The sequence below is a fragment of the Panicum virgatum genome, chromosome 6N, assembly GCF_016808335.1.
Source record: "Panicum virgatum strain AP13 chromosome 6N, P.virgatum_v5, whole genome shotgun sequence".
NCBI lineage: Eukaryota > Viridiplantae > Streptophyta > Magnoliopsida > Poales > Poaceae > Panicum > Panicum virgatum.
The window spans coordinates 16,489,819-16,504,464 of NC_053150.1; the positions used below are offsets into that span (position 1 = coordinate 16,489,819).

Consider the following 14,646-nt stretch of genomic DNA (forward strand, 5'->3'; position numbering starts at 1 on the left):
AACAAAGCTTTGAGGTGTTTACATTTTTCATCCTCCGGCTTCTCAAAAGTAGCCGGTACAGGTTCCAAATTTAGTTGAGCCATGGCTTCTTACAAATCTTGCTTCTCATCATCATCATCATCTGGAGCCATGAACTCACTAGGCAGCATGAAGACCATATTAATAGGTGCAACTGATGACCCAGATTGCTGCCCATCATCGGCCTTTGGCTTGACACACCAAACCTCTGACCTGACTCCTTTCCTGGGAGCCTCCTTTCTCTTTTCTTCTAGCGCTTCTGTCTGACGCAGCCTCTGAACTCGCCTCTTCTGTAATCTGGTCAAACCCGCTGGACACCACCGAGGCCGATCAATATTATCATGAATAGGCTCTCTTTCTGGATCCCTGCGATGTGGATACTCATCTGAAACCTAGTCATTAGAAGTCCGCTCAACCCGCTCATCGGCATAAATCCTTCCTCCCACAGGATCACGTAGCATGGTCATGCCCTCCAGCCGATCATGCACTGAAATCCTGCCCCCCAGCCGATCATGTACAGGGATGCATCTATCATCGCCCCTCTCTCTAATGATCGGCCCTCGAGGCCTCTGGTCGAAACGTGGCTTCTTGTGTGATCGGTCTTCATGGTAAAAAACGGTTGCACTCTGGACAGTTATCTACTGTCGGTAGAGTTAAGCCTTCCTCCCAACAGTACACAAAGAAAGGACATCTCCAGTGCCCTTCATGTCGTCATGCAGACTCTTCTCTGTACTGTCTCCTCTCTTGATCGCGCTGGAACTTGTTCAGCAACATCTGAGACGTGACTTTCTTCTTTCGCGCCGCAGATTCTTCTTTCTATTGCGGCTCCTTGCCTTTGGCTTCATCGGCCGTTATCTGAGCTTTAGGATCAACAGCTCCAAATTCCTTGGCCGATTGTGACGTGAGCATCTTTGTCTGTAGTGCATTTCCCTTCTTTCCAACATCTACCATGTTAGCAGGAAACGGATGCCTATCAATCTTCATCGGCTTTTTGGGTGTCTCAAATTTGAGCCTACCTGCTCTATAGCCGATTGTATCTGCTGACGAAACACTTTGCATTCATTTGTATCATGAGATGTTGCATTGTGCCACTTGCAGTACTTGATATTCTTCAACTCTTGATCTGTCGGGATCTTGTGATACAGCTTAAGCTTAATCTGACCCTCTGACAGCAATAGGTCGAAGATCTTGTCAGCCTTTGTAATATCAAACCTATATTTTTTGGGTTCTATGTTACCAAATGGATATGAGATTGACTTCTTATTGTTCTGAACCCATTTAGCCGATCCCACCATCTGATCATCATCTGAATCAGAGGCATCTGAACAGTCAACGAAATTAACTTTCTTCTGAAAGTTGCTCCTTTTCTGCTCATATGGTTTGACCTAACCCGTCATTCTGTGAGCCATCTGACTGATGCTGTAGAACTCTTGGGAGGCGTACTTCTCCTTGATGTGCGGCAAGAGTCCTTGGAAGGCAATTTCTGCAAGCTGCTGACCAGACAGAACCAGACTAAAGCATCGGTTCTTGACATCTCTGAACCTCTGAATGAAGGCAGCGACCAATTCATCATTCCTTTGCCTCAACATGGTCAAATCGGTCAGCTTCATCTCTTCTATACCAGAGTAGAAGAACTGGTGGAACTACTTCTCTAAATCGGCCCAGAATATTATGGAATTGGCTGGCAATGTCGTGAACCATGTAAAGGCCGATCCAGAGAGAGACATGGACAACAGACGCACTTTCAACGCATCGTTCTGTGCTGCCTCTCCACACTGCATGATGAATCTGTAGATGTGTTCCACTGTGGAGACCTCTCTCTGTCCATAAAACTTGGTGGAATCTAGAAGCTTGTACTTGTGGGGCAATGGCAGTTGCTCATATGTAGCTGGATATGGAGTTCTGTACATCAGATTCTGCTGCTTTGGCTTCAAACCAAACTGATCTCTCATCACTTCAGCAATCTTGGATGCCCAGTCAATCTGCTGACCATCAGTTGATGCTGGCTGTAACGCTGGTGAAGCCATCGGCAGAGCTGCCGATGTTGGCGGTGCACTGGGTGCAGTCATCGGCTGAGCAGCCGATGCGTTCCATGCGATTTGCTGAGTGACTTGATTAGACGGTGACTGGTAGAGCACCATCTCATTGCTATGACTATTCTGTGCTGACCTCTGACTAGGCTGTTGATGTGCCACAGGAGGTATGTTAGGCACATTCACGTGACGCACAAAACCAGTTGCAGAATCATGGAACACCCAGGTGACTCCATTGGCATGAGGAAGTCTATTTGCCAGGACCTCTGAAGGAGACTTGGGCTGTATCATCATCGCTAGATTCTGCTGTCGAGGTGTCAGCCATGGAGCCGACACGTTGTTTGGACTTGCTGGCGATGGCGCTGATGCAGGTGTAACCGACGGCTGTGGAGTCGGTGCGGCATCTTGAGACTGGGTCGGCTGTGGAGCTGACGTATTAACCTGCTGATTCATCGGCTGTGAAGCCGATGTGCTTGGCTGCCTTGCTCAAGATGACATCATATACTCTGGGGGCATACCTAATCCAGTAGTAGGATCCCAGCCAACTGGGAACCCTGGCATGTAGTTTCCTGTGCATGTGTATCCATCGGTGTGGAACTGATGTACATAGGAGGAAAATGAGTTGGTGCTGCAGTACTAATCGGCTGTGCATCTATGATATTCCCATCTGCATGAGCTTGAGGGTCAATCGGTGATGTCTCAGTAGCCGATCCAGTAGGGGAGAAAACCATCTAAATGGCCTGTTGATAAGCCGGTCCTACGAAGCCAAGCATCCCCCTATCTTGCAGCGTCTTGAGCACAGCATTGTAAATGGAATTGGCCATGATAGGAGCATGACTTAAGAAAGCTTACCCGATCGCTTGATTCATCAGATGCACCATCCGATCCTCCTTCTGTGACTCATCATAGGGTGGAAGAGTAGGAAAATCATACTTTTTGAATACCTCTCCACTCCTATTGGTGTCGAAGGATAAAAGGCACCGCCGCTCATAATCTTCAATGGCTGCCTTGAGTTCTGCTTTTTGTTCCTCCTTCAGCTAGTCCTTGTCGATCAGGATCTGGTTCTGTGAGGAAACCTTACTCTTCTCTTCAGTTGACATCTTGATGCTTCTGGTCCCACCGAGCGTGTCAAAAGATTTGTTGACACGAAACGATCACACATCAAGCTCGAGAGCCCCGTACACCAAGCTCGGACTGCACTTGATTCAAACCAAGGCGTTCCAGTCAATTTGACCTGTAAATTGACAAGAAAACAGCAAACAGTCAAATTGAAGAGTGTATCGGCTGGATTTCTGAATCACTCTTATGCAGCGTATCGGCAAGGCTATGCCGATACAGAAAATGACAGCAGATCGGGCATGAAAAGCGTGCAATAAAAGCGATCTACAGGAATCGGCAGAGAGCTGCCGATACCGGTATGCAACTAGATGGCTAAATCTTGAGCCGACACGTGCCAGGTAACAATGTACAAACCCACGAATGTGTGGATCTGGACAAAGCTAAGCTTGCAACCGATCTAATCAGCTTTACAAGGTTTATCATGATAAACAAGGAGCTTACAGCAGATTAAATATATCACTAAGCCGGGTAGTTTGTGAATAAATCTAAACGAGAAAACAACGATACGCCCGAGATCAAAACTTAGATAAATTCGATAAATTTTGAATAGATCTGAACGAAGCCATAGTGATGCGCCCGGAAGCTAAAGCTCAGATATACTCGGTAAACGAAGACTTACCAGCAAACCAAGGTCGTCTCAATCCAAATCTGTCCATCAATGCTGAGACACCTAATCGGTACCAAATCATGACCGATCCCTTCTTCCTGCAAACCAGCACCATTTTCGCAGACTGATTTTTCTTTCCTTATTCCTTTTTGACGCATGCCAAAAAACGGTGTCAACACAATCATGACAACCTAATTATCAAAACATACCTAAACTTAGATATAGCAGAGTATTGCATGATTTGGATACAATCCAAACATGCCATTAGTCTATGATGCCACCTCCTTTTCCTCCCCCATGTTCTTGTCCTTCTTCCTCGAGACCTGAACGCAGCCTCCCTGCCCACCACCAACTATCAAAATAGTTGGCTCTTGCAGCCCACTTCTCTCTCCCCTTCTCTCCCCCCCAATTCAACACAAATATGATGTGGCATTTCATTTAGTCCGCCTACATCATCTTAAAATACTTGCTCTAAATGAAATGATCCATTTCGCGAGGTTCCTCGGGACTGGCGACCCTCCACGACTTTGTGCACCGCGCTATGCAATCTCCTTATTCCTTGCGATACAATTACCTAACATTGATTAGGAGCCGCATTGGAAATTACACTATCCACATCCATGCGGCCACACTAGAGGCTCCACAACTCTAGTGCTCTGTGCAAGAATGATGCTGCCCCCGCCGCCACTGCAATTTCATGACTGCGTTGTGTCTAGCCTGTGTGCAACTCCCTATACAGCCTGTGCGCCGACATCCCGCGAGTCATGCTTTGCTAGGCAGCGTCACGACGACTCTCGAACATAGGATGCCAGGCGACTCTCGAACATAGGATGCCAGGCAACTCTCGAACACTCTTTCCTGTGATAGATTTCAAGTTTCAATCGCTATTTGTTTTTAAATTTTCATGCTTCAAGAAATATATGGGTAATATTGATTTATACCTTTGTTAATGACTTTGCATATAGAATTGCTAGAACATATTTTTACGATAATATCATATAATACTAACGTATATAAATTTTTTCATATCAATCTGTTTTGGATGCACATAGCTTATTGGCAAACTTTATATTTTTAATTATTATCACTATTATTATTATTATCACTGTTTTTTAGAGGGCCCCGACTCTAGTCCCTCGCCCCGGCCCCCAAATTCTTAGGACCGGCCCTGGCCTGATACTACAGAAACTGATTTTTCTATAGAAAACTTTATCAAAAAATACTCAAAAAATTAAATATAACTATTATCATTGAACTATACAAAATTGGAATCTTATCGGTCGTTCTACCTTACTAATTATTGTGGAGGGGATCAGATCACTCTAAGACATGCGCCTTTTTTATCATCGAAAATCAGTCAAGGCATCATGTTCCGACACCTTGTGAAGGGGGGCCTGATGCAGCAGTGGAGCCTACTGTCTGTAACCGGAAGATCTCGGGTTCGAGCCCCAGCCTCTGCACATTTGTGCGGGAAAGGCTTGGCACTAAAGATACCCTTCCCCAAACCCCGTACGGTGCGGGAAGCCTACGGCACTGGGTACGCCTCTTTTTTCATCATGGGCCAACGCCTTTTGTAAAATCATCTATTGCAGCCTCATCATTGTAACTCATAAGCTACAACGAGCAGAAGCCACAGGATTTGTCTATCAACTATTGCAATCCAAAGACACCATTCAGTCTTTGCGTGAATGATCAGAGTACATATATGTTCAAGTTTGCAAGATAATTGAATCGTTATATTCTCATGGATATCTACATTTTCTGCTCAAATTTAGATCAAAGGACTTAGTCTTGATTTGTCAAGAAAGCAACAGAAGTTTGACAACCTGTTGGCGGTACAAGATTACAAAGACTAATACAAAGGAAAAGCAACAGGCGCAACTACCAGATAAAAAAATTGGGATGAACAAAAACCCAAAGTAGTCATTACATTATCTCCGTAGTTGACTTTCCTGCAATAGCTTGAAGAAATCTTGGCACTGGAGGTGTCTCAACTTCGCACAGACCTTCGAGAAACTGCACCACCTCACTCATTGTAGGTCGATCAAACTCAACATCTTGAATACACCAACATGCAACTTTGCAAACTCTTTCAACCACCTCCAGGTTCGCTTCACCCAATAAGTTTGCATCCACCAGACTTGCAATGTCTCCATCAAGAAGCTTGTGTGCAACTTGCACCGGAAAATAGGCTTCGTAGACACCATCAATGGAAGATTGTTTAGTTGAGTTCCTGCCGCCTGATACGATTTCTAACAAAACCATTCCATAGCTGTAAACATCCACTTTTGATGTGATAGCTGTTCCACTAATCCATTCAGGAGCAAGGTATCCTATGGTTCCTCTCATTGTAGTCATACTCATGACATGACTGAATTCCCTTCCCAAAAACTTGGCCATTCCGAAGTCTGCAACTTTCGGAGTGAAAGACCCATCTAGAAGTATGTTCTCTGGTTTGATATCGCAGTGTATAATACAGTCCCGACAACTTGAATGCAAATACGCTAGTCCTCTAGCAACTCCAAGAGCTATTCGGTACCTTATAGTCCAAGGCAATACCGTGCCATTACTTTGGAAGAGATGAGCATTTAGGGAGCCATTTGGCATGTGTTCATACACAAGTAACCTCCTGTCACCTTGACAGCAAAAGCCAATCAGTTTAACTAAGTTGACGTGCTGGATGACTCCAATTGAGCTCACCTCAGCCCTGAATTGCTTCTCTCCTTGGTGGGCTCCGTCAAGCCTTTTCACAGCTATGGTAGTTGAGTCACTTAATCTACCTTTAAATACTGAACCAAAACTACCAGCCCCCAACTTCTCTGAAAAGTTTCTGGTTGCAGACTGTAAATCGACATATCGAAATGCAATAATCCCCATTCCATCCTGAATGTCATCACCATAATTCCTTCCTTTTCTCATCCAAATAATTAGTAGAAAGATCAAACTCAATGTAGCGGCGCTTGCACCAACAGCGGCGCCAATGATCACCCCCCTTTTATTGGTTTTACTACTTTGCAATTCTTTTGCAGCGAGGCGAAGGTGAAGAACACTGTTACCTTGTTGCCGTACATTGAAGACCTTATCATGACAAATTGAGCAGCCACCTTGGTCATAGGAATATGCAGTGCAGGAGCAGCTTCCCAGGCAAACAAGTGAGCATTCCTCTTCACTGGTAGCCGTCCCAACATTCTGGGCATCAGCAGGAAGTTGGACAGACGGCATAGGGTAGAACTTATCTGCCACGCCGGCTGCACTAGTGTTGCCTTCACAGGACAGTGGAGTATTTCTTGAGCATCCATCTGTTCGATCATCAAGCTCCCAGTCTTGAGGCGATTGTATGGAGTAGCCCTTCATGCAGGCGCAGGAGGGGAAGGGGACATCGTTGCAGACTGTGAAAGGGCCACAGGAAGCATAGACATCACACTGAGATTTCGGTGCCGTGAAGATGGCCTGCCAATCTCGCGATCCTTCAAACCACACGAGCACCTGCAGTTGCCCGGTGACATCCATTATGCAGCGTGACAACACTGTTGGATCTTCAATCACATACTCGATGTACGTCTCTTGTTCATTGCTGGTGAGATTAAGCGAGAGCCAGGTCTGCCCTACTGTCTCCGGCATGTTGGTGAAGTGCCGTCCGTCCCAGTTGCCGCTGGACCAATATGATTTCGAAGAGTTAAACGTAGAAACCATGGAAGTAAAACCATTGTGGCCAGATAACTGGAAAGAGTACACGCCGGGAGCTTGGTCAATGGTGTTCCTGGTGGAGACAAGACGGCGGATCAAACCGGTGGCGTTGTCCCAGCCGAGCTTTGCACCTTGAAGAAGAGCATCTGTTGGGTGGTCGAAGCTTTGCCAGAAAACAAGGGATGCGTTGGAAGCACTGCGTATGACAAGGTTTCCATCGCCCAGGAGAGCAGCGACGGTGCTGTTGGTTGTGGAGTTGGATTTGCTAGACCAAACCGTGGTGGATCCGTTGGCCGGGTGGTCATCTAGGATCACAAGGTTGCCATCGTGGGAAAGCACGAGCTTGCACGACGAGAGGTTGGCGATTGGGTTTTCACGATTGGCAACCCAGACAGGAGTGAACTTGGGGACCGTGTGGAACCAAATTCCCAGGTACCATTTTGGAGTGCAGTTGGAGTTGGAGGAATTGCGCTCGGTTTGGAAGAAGCCGTGCGCGAACCTGCCATTGCTGGACAGGAGCTTGTCGCCGCTGGCGAGCTCTCGGCCAGCTGAGATGGTGTCCGTGGCAGCGTGGCACGGGAGAATGTGTAGGCAGAGGGAGAGGAGAAGCCCCAAGACCACGAGAGGCACGGCTGAATTCATGGAATGGAATGGAATAATGGGGAGGAAGAAGACTATTGGTGCTCTGTGCTGTGCTTCAACGTCTGGAAAGGGGTATTCCTTTATAGCAGTGGCACCACCCCACTTGGCGTTCGACTTGACGAGAAACGGCGACACATCCATCGGTTCAGTGCATCCTACAAATGATTTCGTTAATTGTGACAGCAGCGAGTCCAGACCAGCACGGCATACTACATTCACGCATGCTTTTGCTTTTGGAGTTTCTGTTTTTGTTTTTGGTCCAGACCACCATTTCCAAACTCTGATTATCCTTTTTGGTTTTTGGATCTGCTTTCTGTATCTTTTCTTCGTGTGCTCTGTTTTTCTTTTCCTTTTTTAATATAAAAATAATAAGTAGGGGACGACGACAATCCTACCGTCTGGACAGAAGTCGGTCAATGCACGTGCACGTGGTGCCCAGAGATGTGATGTCGGTCAATACATGTGCACGCCTTTTCGGCGACATGATTGAAGTTGGGCACGCGTTCCGACCGGGGCAGAAGCATGCATCAGTCCAGGTGAGAGCAGTCTTCGTCGACGATCGGAACTTTTAGGCCAGTCTCGGAGTTCGATGGAGCGTTTCATAGCACTAAATATTATTATTTTTATTGACATGGCAAAGAGAAAGTGAAAAAAATCAGGTGCTCGTAGCCTAAAAGGAGGAGAACAAAATTAGGCAAACTAAAAACCTTAACCTCGCGAAAGTCTGGGCGGCCGGTTGGCTAGCCCGGTCTGGTAGCGTCGCGCTCTCAGCAGGTCCTGAGTTCGAATCTCATCAGAAACGAATTTCAGGCTGCTGAGAGAAAAAACCCCTCTCGATGTGCTTGCCGCAAGGCTTGGCCCTCACGGGCATGGGCCAGGGTTCGGAGGGGTTTCTCTACCCGGTTAAGCCGGTTAGGCTCCTCTTAATGAAAAAACGGTGGGGCCATTTCACACCTCCCAGGTAGAGTTTTTTATTAAAAAAACCTTAACCTCAAGCTCCAACTAATTTGCACAAAACGTAAACTAGATCATGCTATCTAGATGTGCAACTACGGTTCATCTAGTGTGAAAACTCTCATCCCAAAAGAATTATGCAACATATAGCCAATTCTATCAATAAACTACTCTAGAAAAGTAGAGGCACACAAATTGCAATATAAAATGCAGAAGCTTAAAGGAGAGATGAGAGAAAGCAAACTCTTTGACACGAGAATTTATCTCGTGATCCGGTTAGCCACAAAGACACACCTACATCCACGTTGTTGAAGCACTCACAAAGAGTATTGCTTCTCGGTAACCAAGTCTCTTCCGTGAACACAATCACGGTCACCTTGGCCTCGGATTCCACTAAGGATCTTCACCAACAAGAGTGGGGGTCTCCACATCCCCCGCACAAAGATGCCGTCGCCGCTCCACACCAAGCTGAGGGTCGATGACGTTGCCGGTGAGCCACCAAGACTCTAAGGGACCGGCACACTGAGTACAAGAGGTGGTTCTCTCCTAGAACCAAGGCACAAAGCACACAATTTTGCTCACTTACTCACTCAAGAGCTAAACTAGTACTAAACCTAAGGATGTGATCAATTTTCTCTTTGGTTGGCTTGGAGATGTTCTTCAATGTGTCTAGAGTCTCTCTGAACTCCAGCAACTCCAAAATGACCGGGGGAACCCATATATATATATAGGCCACCAAATAGAACTAGCCGTTTTGAGCCGTTACCGCTTTTTCTGCGTAGGCGTTGGATAATCCGACCCTATCTTGACTAGGGCGTCGGATTATCCGACCCCACTGTCATCTCCATGGTAGCCGTTAAGTTTCAAACCAATTGCTGACGTCATTTGTCTGACGCATTAGTCCGACCCTATTTGAGTACCACGTCGGATCATCCGACCCTGAAGGATATTTTCCATCTCGAGAAAACAGGCTCTGGAGAATAATCCGAGGTTTAGTCTGACGGTCTTTTTCCTTACGTTGGATCATCCGACCCTAAAAGCATTTTTGATCTTGGTGCAACAGTGGCTCTGAAGGAAACAAGATATATAAATAAATTCAGCAGTTTAGTCGATGTCCATTATTTTTTGCAATTGCGTCGTTAAAAAAACTGAAAAAGAAACTCCCCAATCTACAAGACGGGTCGCGCAGGCGGCTGCTGCTACCTATGAACCTACCTACCCGTGCAGGAAACATGAGGGAGTACTACGGTCTTTCCGCTTCTCACCCACATTTAGATTATAAGCAAAAGCAAAGATTATTATCTCAGCTTTTCGTTTCGCTTCTTGTAATTCAAATATCTGAATTCGATTACCATAGACGTGAAAATAAGCTTGGAGGGATTACCATTTATTTTAATTTCAACGATATGCCAATTATAATCGGAAATAAATAGACCCTTACAATTGGGTGCAATTCTGAACGAGGTTTCTAGGGTTATGGGTTGCGGTCACTATTTTTGGGCCGCACACATAATTGGATTACTAGGCCTACAAACTTCACGGAAAACTTAACATCACGAGCGGTACTCACACGGTCACATGGTGGAAAGAGAATAAGAGATGCATGCATGTAAGTGGAGACTCTGACATCAACCACATGCAAAGGGCTTCAAACTAAAAAAAACTATAAATCTTAAAGTATGTATCTAAATTAAATTCTAACTACATAATTATCTTTTATATGACAAGATCTTCAAAATAAGACCACACTTATCTATATTTGCATGATATTTTTAAAAATATTTTTTATACTAAATAATTAGTTTCAGCTACTAGGTATAAATATTTTACCAACATAGACAAATAATAATTTTCTATGACCAAACTTTTAGCATGACCAACAAATAATAATGTACTACGAACAAAATATTAATCATCACGAACATTTGATTGTATATGATAAATAATGAAAATAAATATCGAGAATAACTGAGTCAACATCAACGAACAATTTAATCCAAAAAAGTAATAAATAATTTGGCATTACGAGCAATTTAATTACACAAATACAAACATTTTTACATGAAGATGCTTCTATGTTGCAAACTGTTATTCTTAAGCATACACGAAGTAAACAAGTTACTATATAAATTAAATAAATCATTTCAAACACTAACTAATGAGTATACAATACATATAAATTAGTGTATATTGAGCATGACTCATTCTTAAAAATGAACAAATAGTATTATACTATTGTAATATGTAAGTATAGATATGTTAACGTTCAATTATATAAGAAACAATCATGGTTGATATGAAATATAAAGAGCATAAATTACAATTTAAATGAAGTTATGTAGTCAAGAAAGAAACAAAGAGAGCAAATAAAATTGTCCATGCAAGTTGTTGCAGCATATGCTACTCCACAAATCTGAAGAAGGTAGGACACATAAATAATTTGTTCCATAATTTAGAAATTGGTAAAGATTAGAAAGGAAATTGTGACCATAATTTCCATATTTCATGATTTCATATGTGGCATTCATTTTCATGTAGCAGGTATCTAAGGCCTCGTTTAGTTGCCGTGTAAAGTTGTAAATATAGAATCTTTGAATATTTGAAGTATTAAACATAGACTAATCACAAAACTAATTACAAAACTCATCTGTAAACTACAAGATGAATCTAATGAGCCTAATTAATCCATCATTAGAGCATGTGTACTATAGCAATTTAGTGTCTGATCATAGTCTAATTAGGCTCATTAAATTCGTCTCGCAATTTACAAGTAAACTATGCAATTTATTTTTTATTTCATCTAGATTTAATACTCCATGCATCTAAGATTCTCTTTCTATGTGATAGGTTGGAATTTTGAATTTCGCAACTAAACAAGGCCTAAGTCTGTAAGGAGACAATGGTATAAAAATTTATAATTTTATGTTAAGGAATCTATCAAAAAAGGAAACGAAAGGAAAGGAAAAAATAAAAAAATAGAAAAAGAGTAAGAAAACAAAATGAGAAAAAAGAAAAGAAAATAGTAAGGAAAGAGAAAGAGGAAAGAAAAGAAAAAAGATACACCTGCTTTGTATGCATGCAATACTCAGGCTCAGACTAGGAAAAGAAAGAAAAAGAAACAAAGAAAAGAAAATACAAAAAGAGTAAGAAAACAAAAAAGAAGAAAGAAAAAGGAAACAAAAAGAGTAAAAATTAGAAAAAATAAAAAAATAAAAATGATGCACTAGCTTTGCATGCACGCAGTGAGTTCGCAGTCACTTTGTAGCGTGTGCGTGATCGGTTGCTATAAATTTATTAGGTCCAGTCAAATCACTTTAATCTGGATACAGCTTGCCAGGAGACCACAAAATAGGCTGCACTGAGCCAAGCGATTAGGCTAAATAAATTAATCAACTAGCCCACCAAGGAATGTACCATCTTTAGACGATGGATGATGAATTTGTTAGAGAGTGAATGAAAGAGGAGAGAATGATTGTGAATAGATGTGTTTTCATTGATTGATTGTTGATTATATACAAGACCAAGAGACAAGGCCCAAGGGACATGTTCCCTTGGGATGACCTCTTCATGAATTGTAACTACCTAATGATGTCATTAATCTAATTAACTACTTAATTATAGAATTGATCACTAATTCCAAATTCCTTCATAACACTCCCCCTTGATCAATTTGTCCTTCTTGTGGTCTTATAATCAATTTGATCTTCGTAATCAATCGAATAACTCCTTGAAAACCCTATGGGAAAAATCAGGAGATGCGATACAATATATAACTCCCCCAAAAACCTTTCAGGAAAAATGTGAGGAGAATCTTTGGAAAACCCTGTGAGAAAAACCAAAGTAATACCGGTATACCCGGCAAAACTCCTTAAAATCCAGTGGGAAAAATAAGGAGAAACACCAAAATATACTATTACCTATGTTAGTAGACCCTTGAAACAAACCCAAAGTCTTAGTCTAATAACGCCTTGACCTTATGGTCAATATGCTTCAAATATCATCTTCCAAAAACCCTGGTGGGGAAAAACTAGATGATATAGCATATATCTTTGTTGACATTGCCTCATCAAAAACTTTATACGAGAAACCTCAAAAAGAAAAACTCACATAAAAAAAAGAGTACAATGTATCTTATGTTCCAATATCATCCACCAAAAACCTCTTCGAAAAAAATGGATGATATGACATAGTCTTGTGTCGATATTGTCTCATTAAAAATTTTATATGAGAAACCCAAAGGGAAAAACTCATACAAAGAAAAGAGTGCAATATGATGTTTTCAACAAGTTATTAATCAGAGAGACGAGAGGTTCTCCCCCTGAAACTTGCAAACCTTTCAAACCAATGTATTCTACACATATGAAATGTGGAGTATAGTAGACCTTGTGAATATCTCTTCGAGATTGTCACAAGTACTTAGTTTGCAAATGTTCATATGCCAATATGACCTATGAAACAGAACCATCTTAATGCAAAATATTGCATTAAGTATAACTTGCCTCCATCTAAACAACACAAGTTGCACTACCTTTATAGATAATGATCTTTGATTCAATAGAATCAGAACCACATAATTTTAGTATGTGACATATCATTCTATCAAGCTATACACATTCATGTGTAGCCTTGTACAATGCAATATCAGAATGATTAGTGGAATTAACCATTAAATGTCTACTTAAAGACTATTACAGAATGGTCTTTCTATATTCCTGCAAAACTTATTTCAATGATCTGCAATTTGGAGATCTTATAGATAACCAGAATCATGATATCCACGTAATTGGATCATAGATTATACCAAGTCCGTATGTGCTATTTTAAGCTATCAAAAGTTATTCTTAATTTCAATCTACCAACTTTAGGTAGAATAGCGCTGCTATTAGATAGCAAATTATTGCAAAGATAATATCCGGTGGGGAACTTTTGCAATATATGTATTAGCGCATAAATAGCACTGGGATAATGGACCATATGTCCCAATATCTCAATTCAATCATTATGGCATAAAAAACAATCTTCCTCATGTCTTTCTCTATCATGAGGTAGAACCACCCTAGGATTCCTTTCATATTGAGTCATTCAATATGATGTGGATATAGATAGCTTTACTATAAAAACCTGGGAGAAGATACTTGGATCCTAAACAAAAAAAAATTAATTTAGATCGTATCTCCCATCGCTAAACTCTGTCTTTAGATTACAACGTACTCTTGACAAGTGTTCATTACCAATAATGTCAAGATTATTGACAATCATATAATACTAGGAAAATCCAACCAAAGAATTCGAAATGAACATAACGTGTAATCAATATTGTATTCTTCAATATAAGGAATACATACAAAGTCGATTGTACCAAATCAACTTAACTGCCTTAAGTCATATATTGACTTAACAAATACACGGTATATGTTGCCCTGTCCGTGGAGCGCCGTCGTGCGCTGCTGGCACCACCGAGCGCAGCATTGTCGTCGCGGCCCCGTGCGCCGGCCGCCGACCACCGCCGGCCTTCTGTGGGTGCGCCGCCACTCCTGTGCGCCTGTGCGCTACCAGCGGGGTCCGTGGCCGAGCGCACAGCATTAT

At 42.4% G+C, this 14,646-nt stretch overlaps 1 protein-coding gene across 1 annotated transcript; it reads right to left on the reverse strand.

Annotated features, from left to right (window-relative positions):
• Positions 1 to 5,456: 5,456 nt before the first annotated feature.
• LOC120678893 (G-type lectin S-receptor-like serine/threonine-protein kinase At2g19130) lies at positions 5,457 to 8,311 on the reverse strand. Its single transcript, XM_039960336.1, has one exon. It carries the CDS (start codon positions 8,245 to 8,247, stop codon positions 5,704 to 5,706), a length of 2,544 nt encoding a protein of 847 aa, XP_039816270.1. The 5' UTR covers positions 8,248 to 8,311; the 3' UTR covers positions 5,457 to 5,703.
• Positions 8,312 to 14,646: the final 6,335 nt, after the last annotated feature.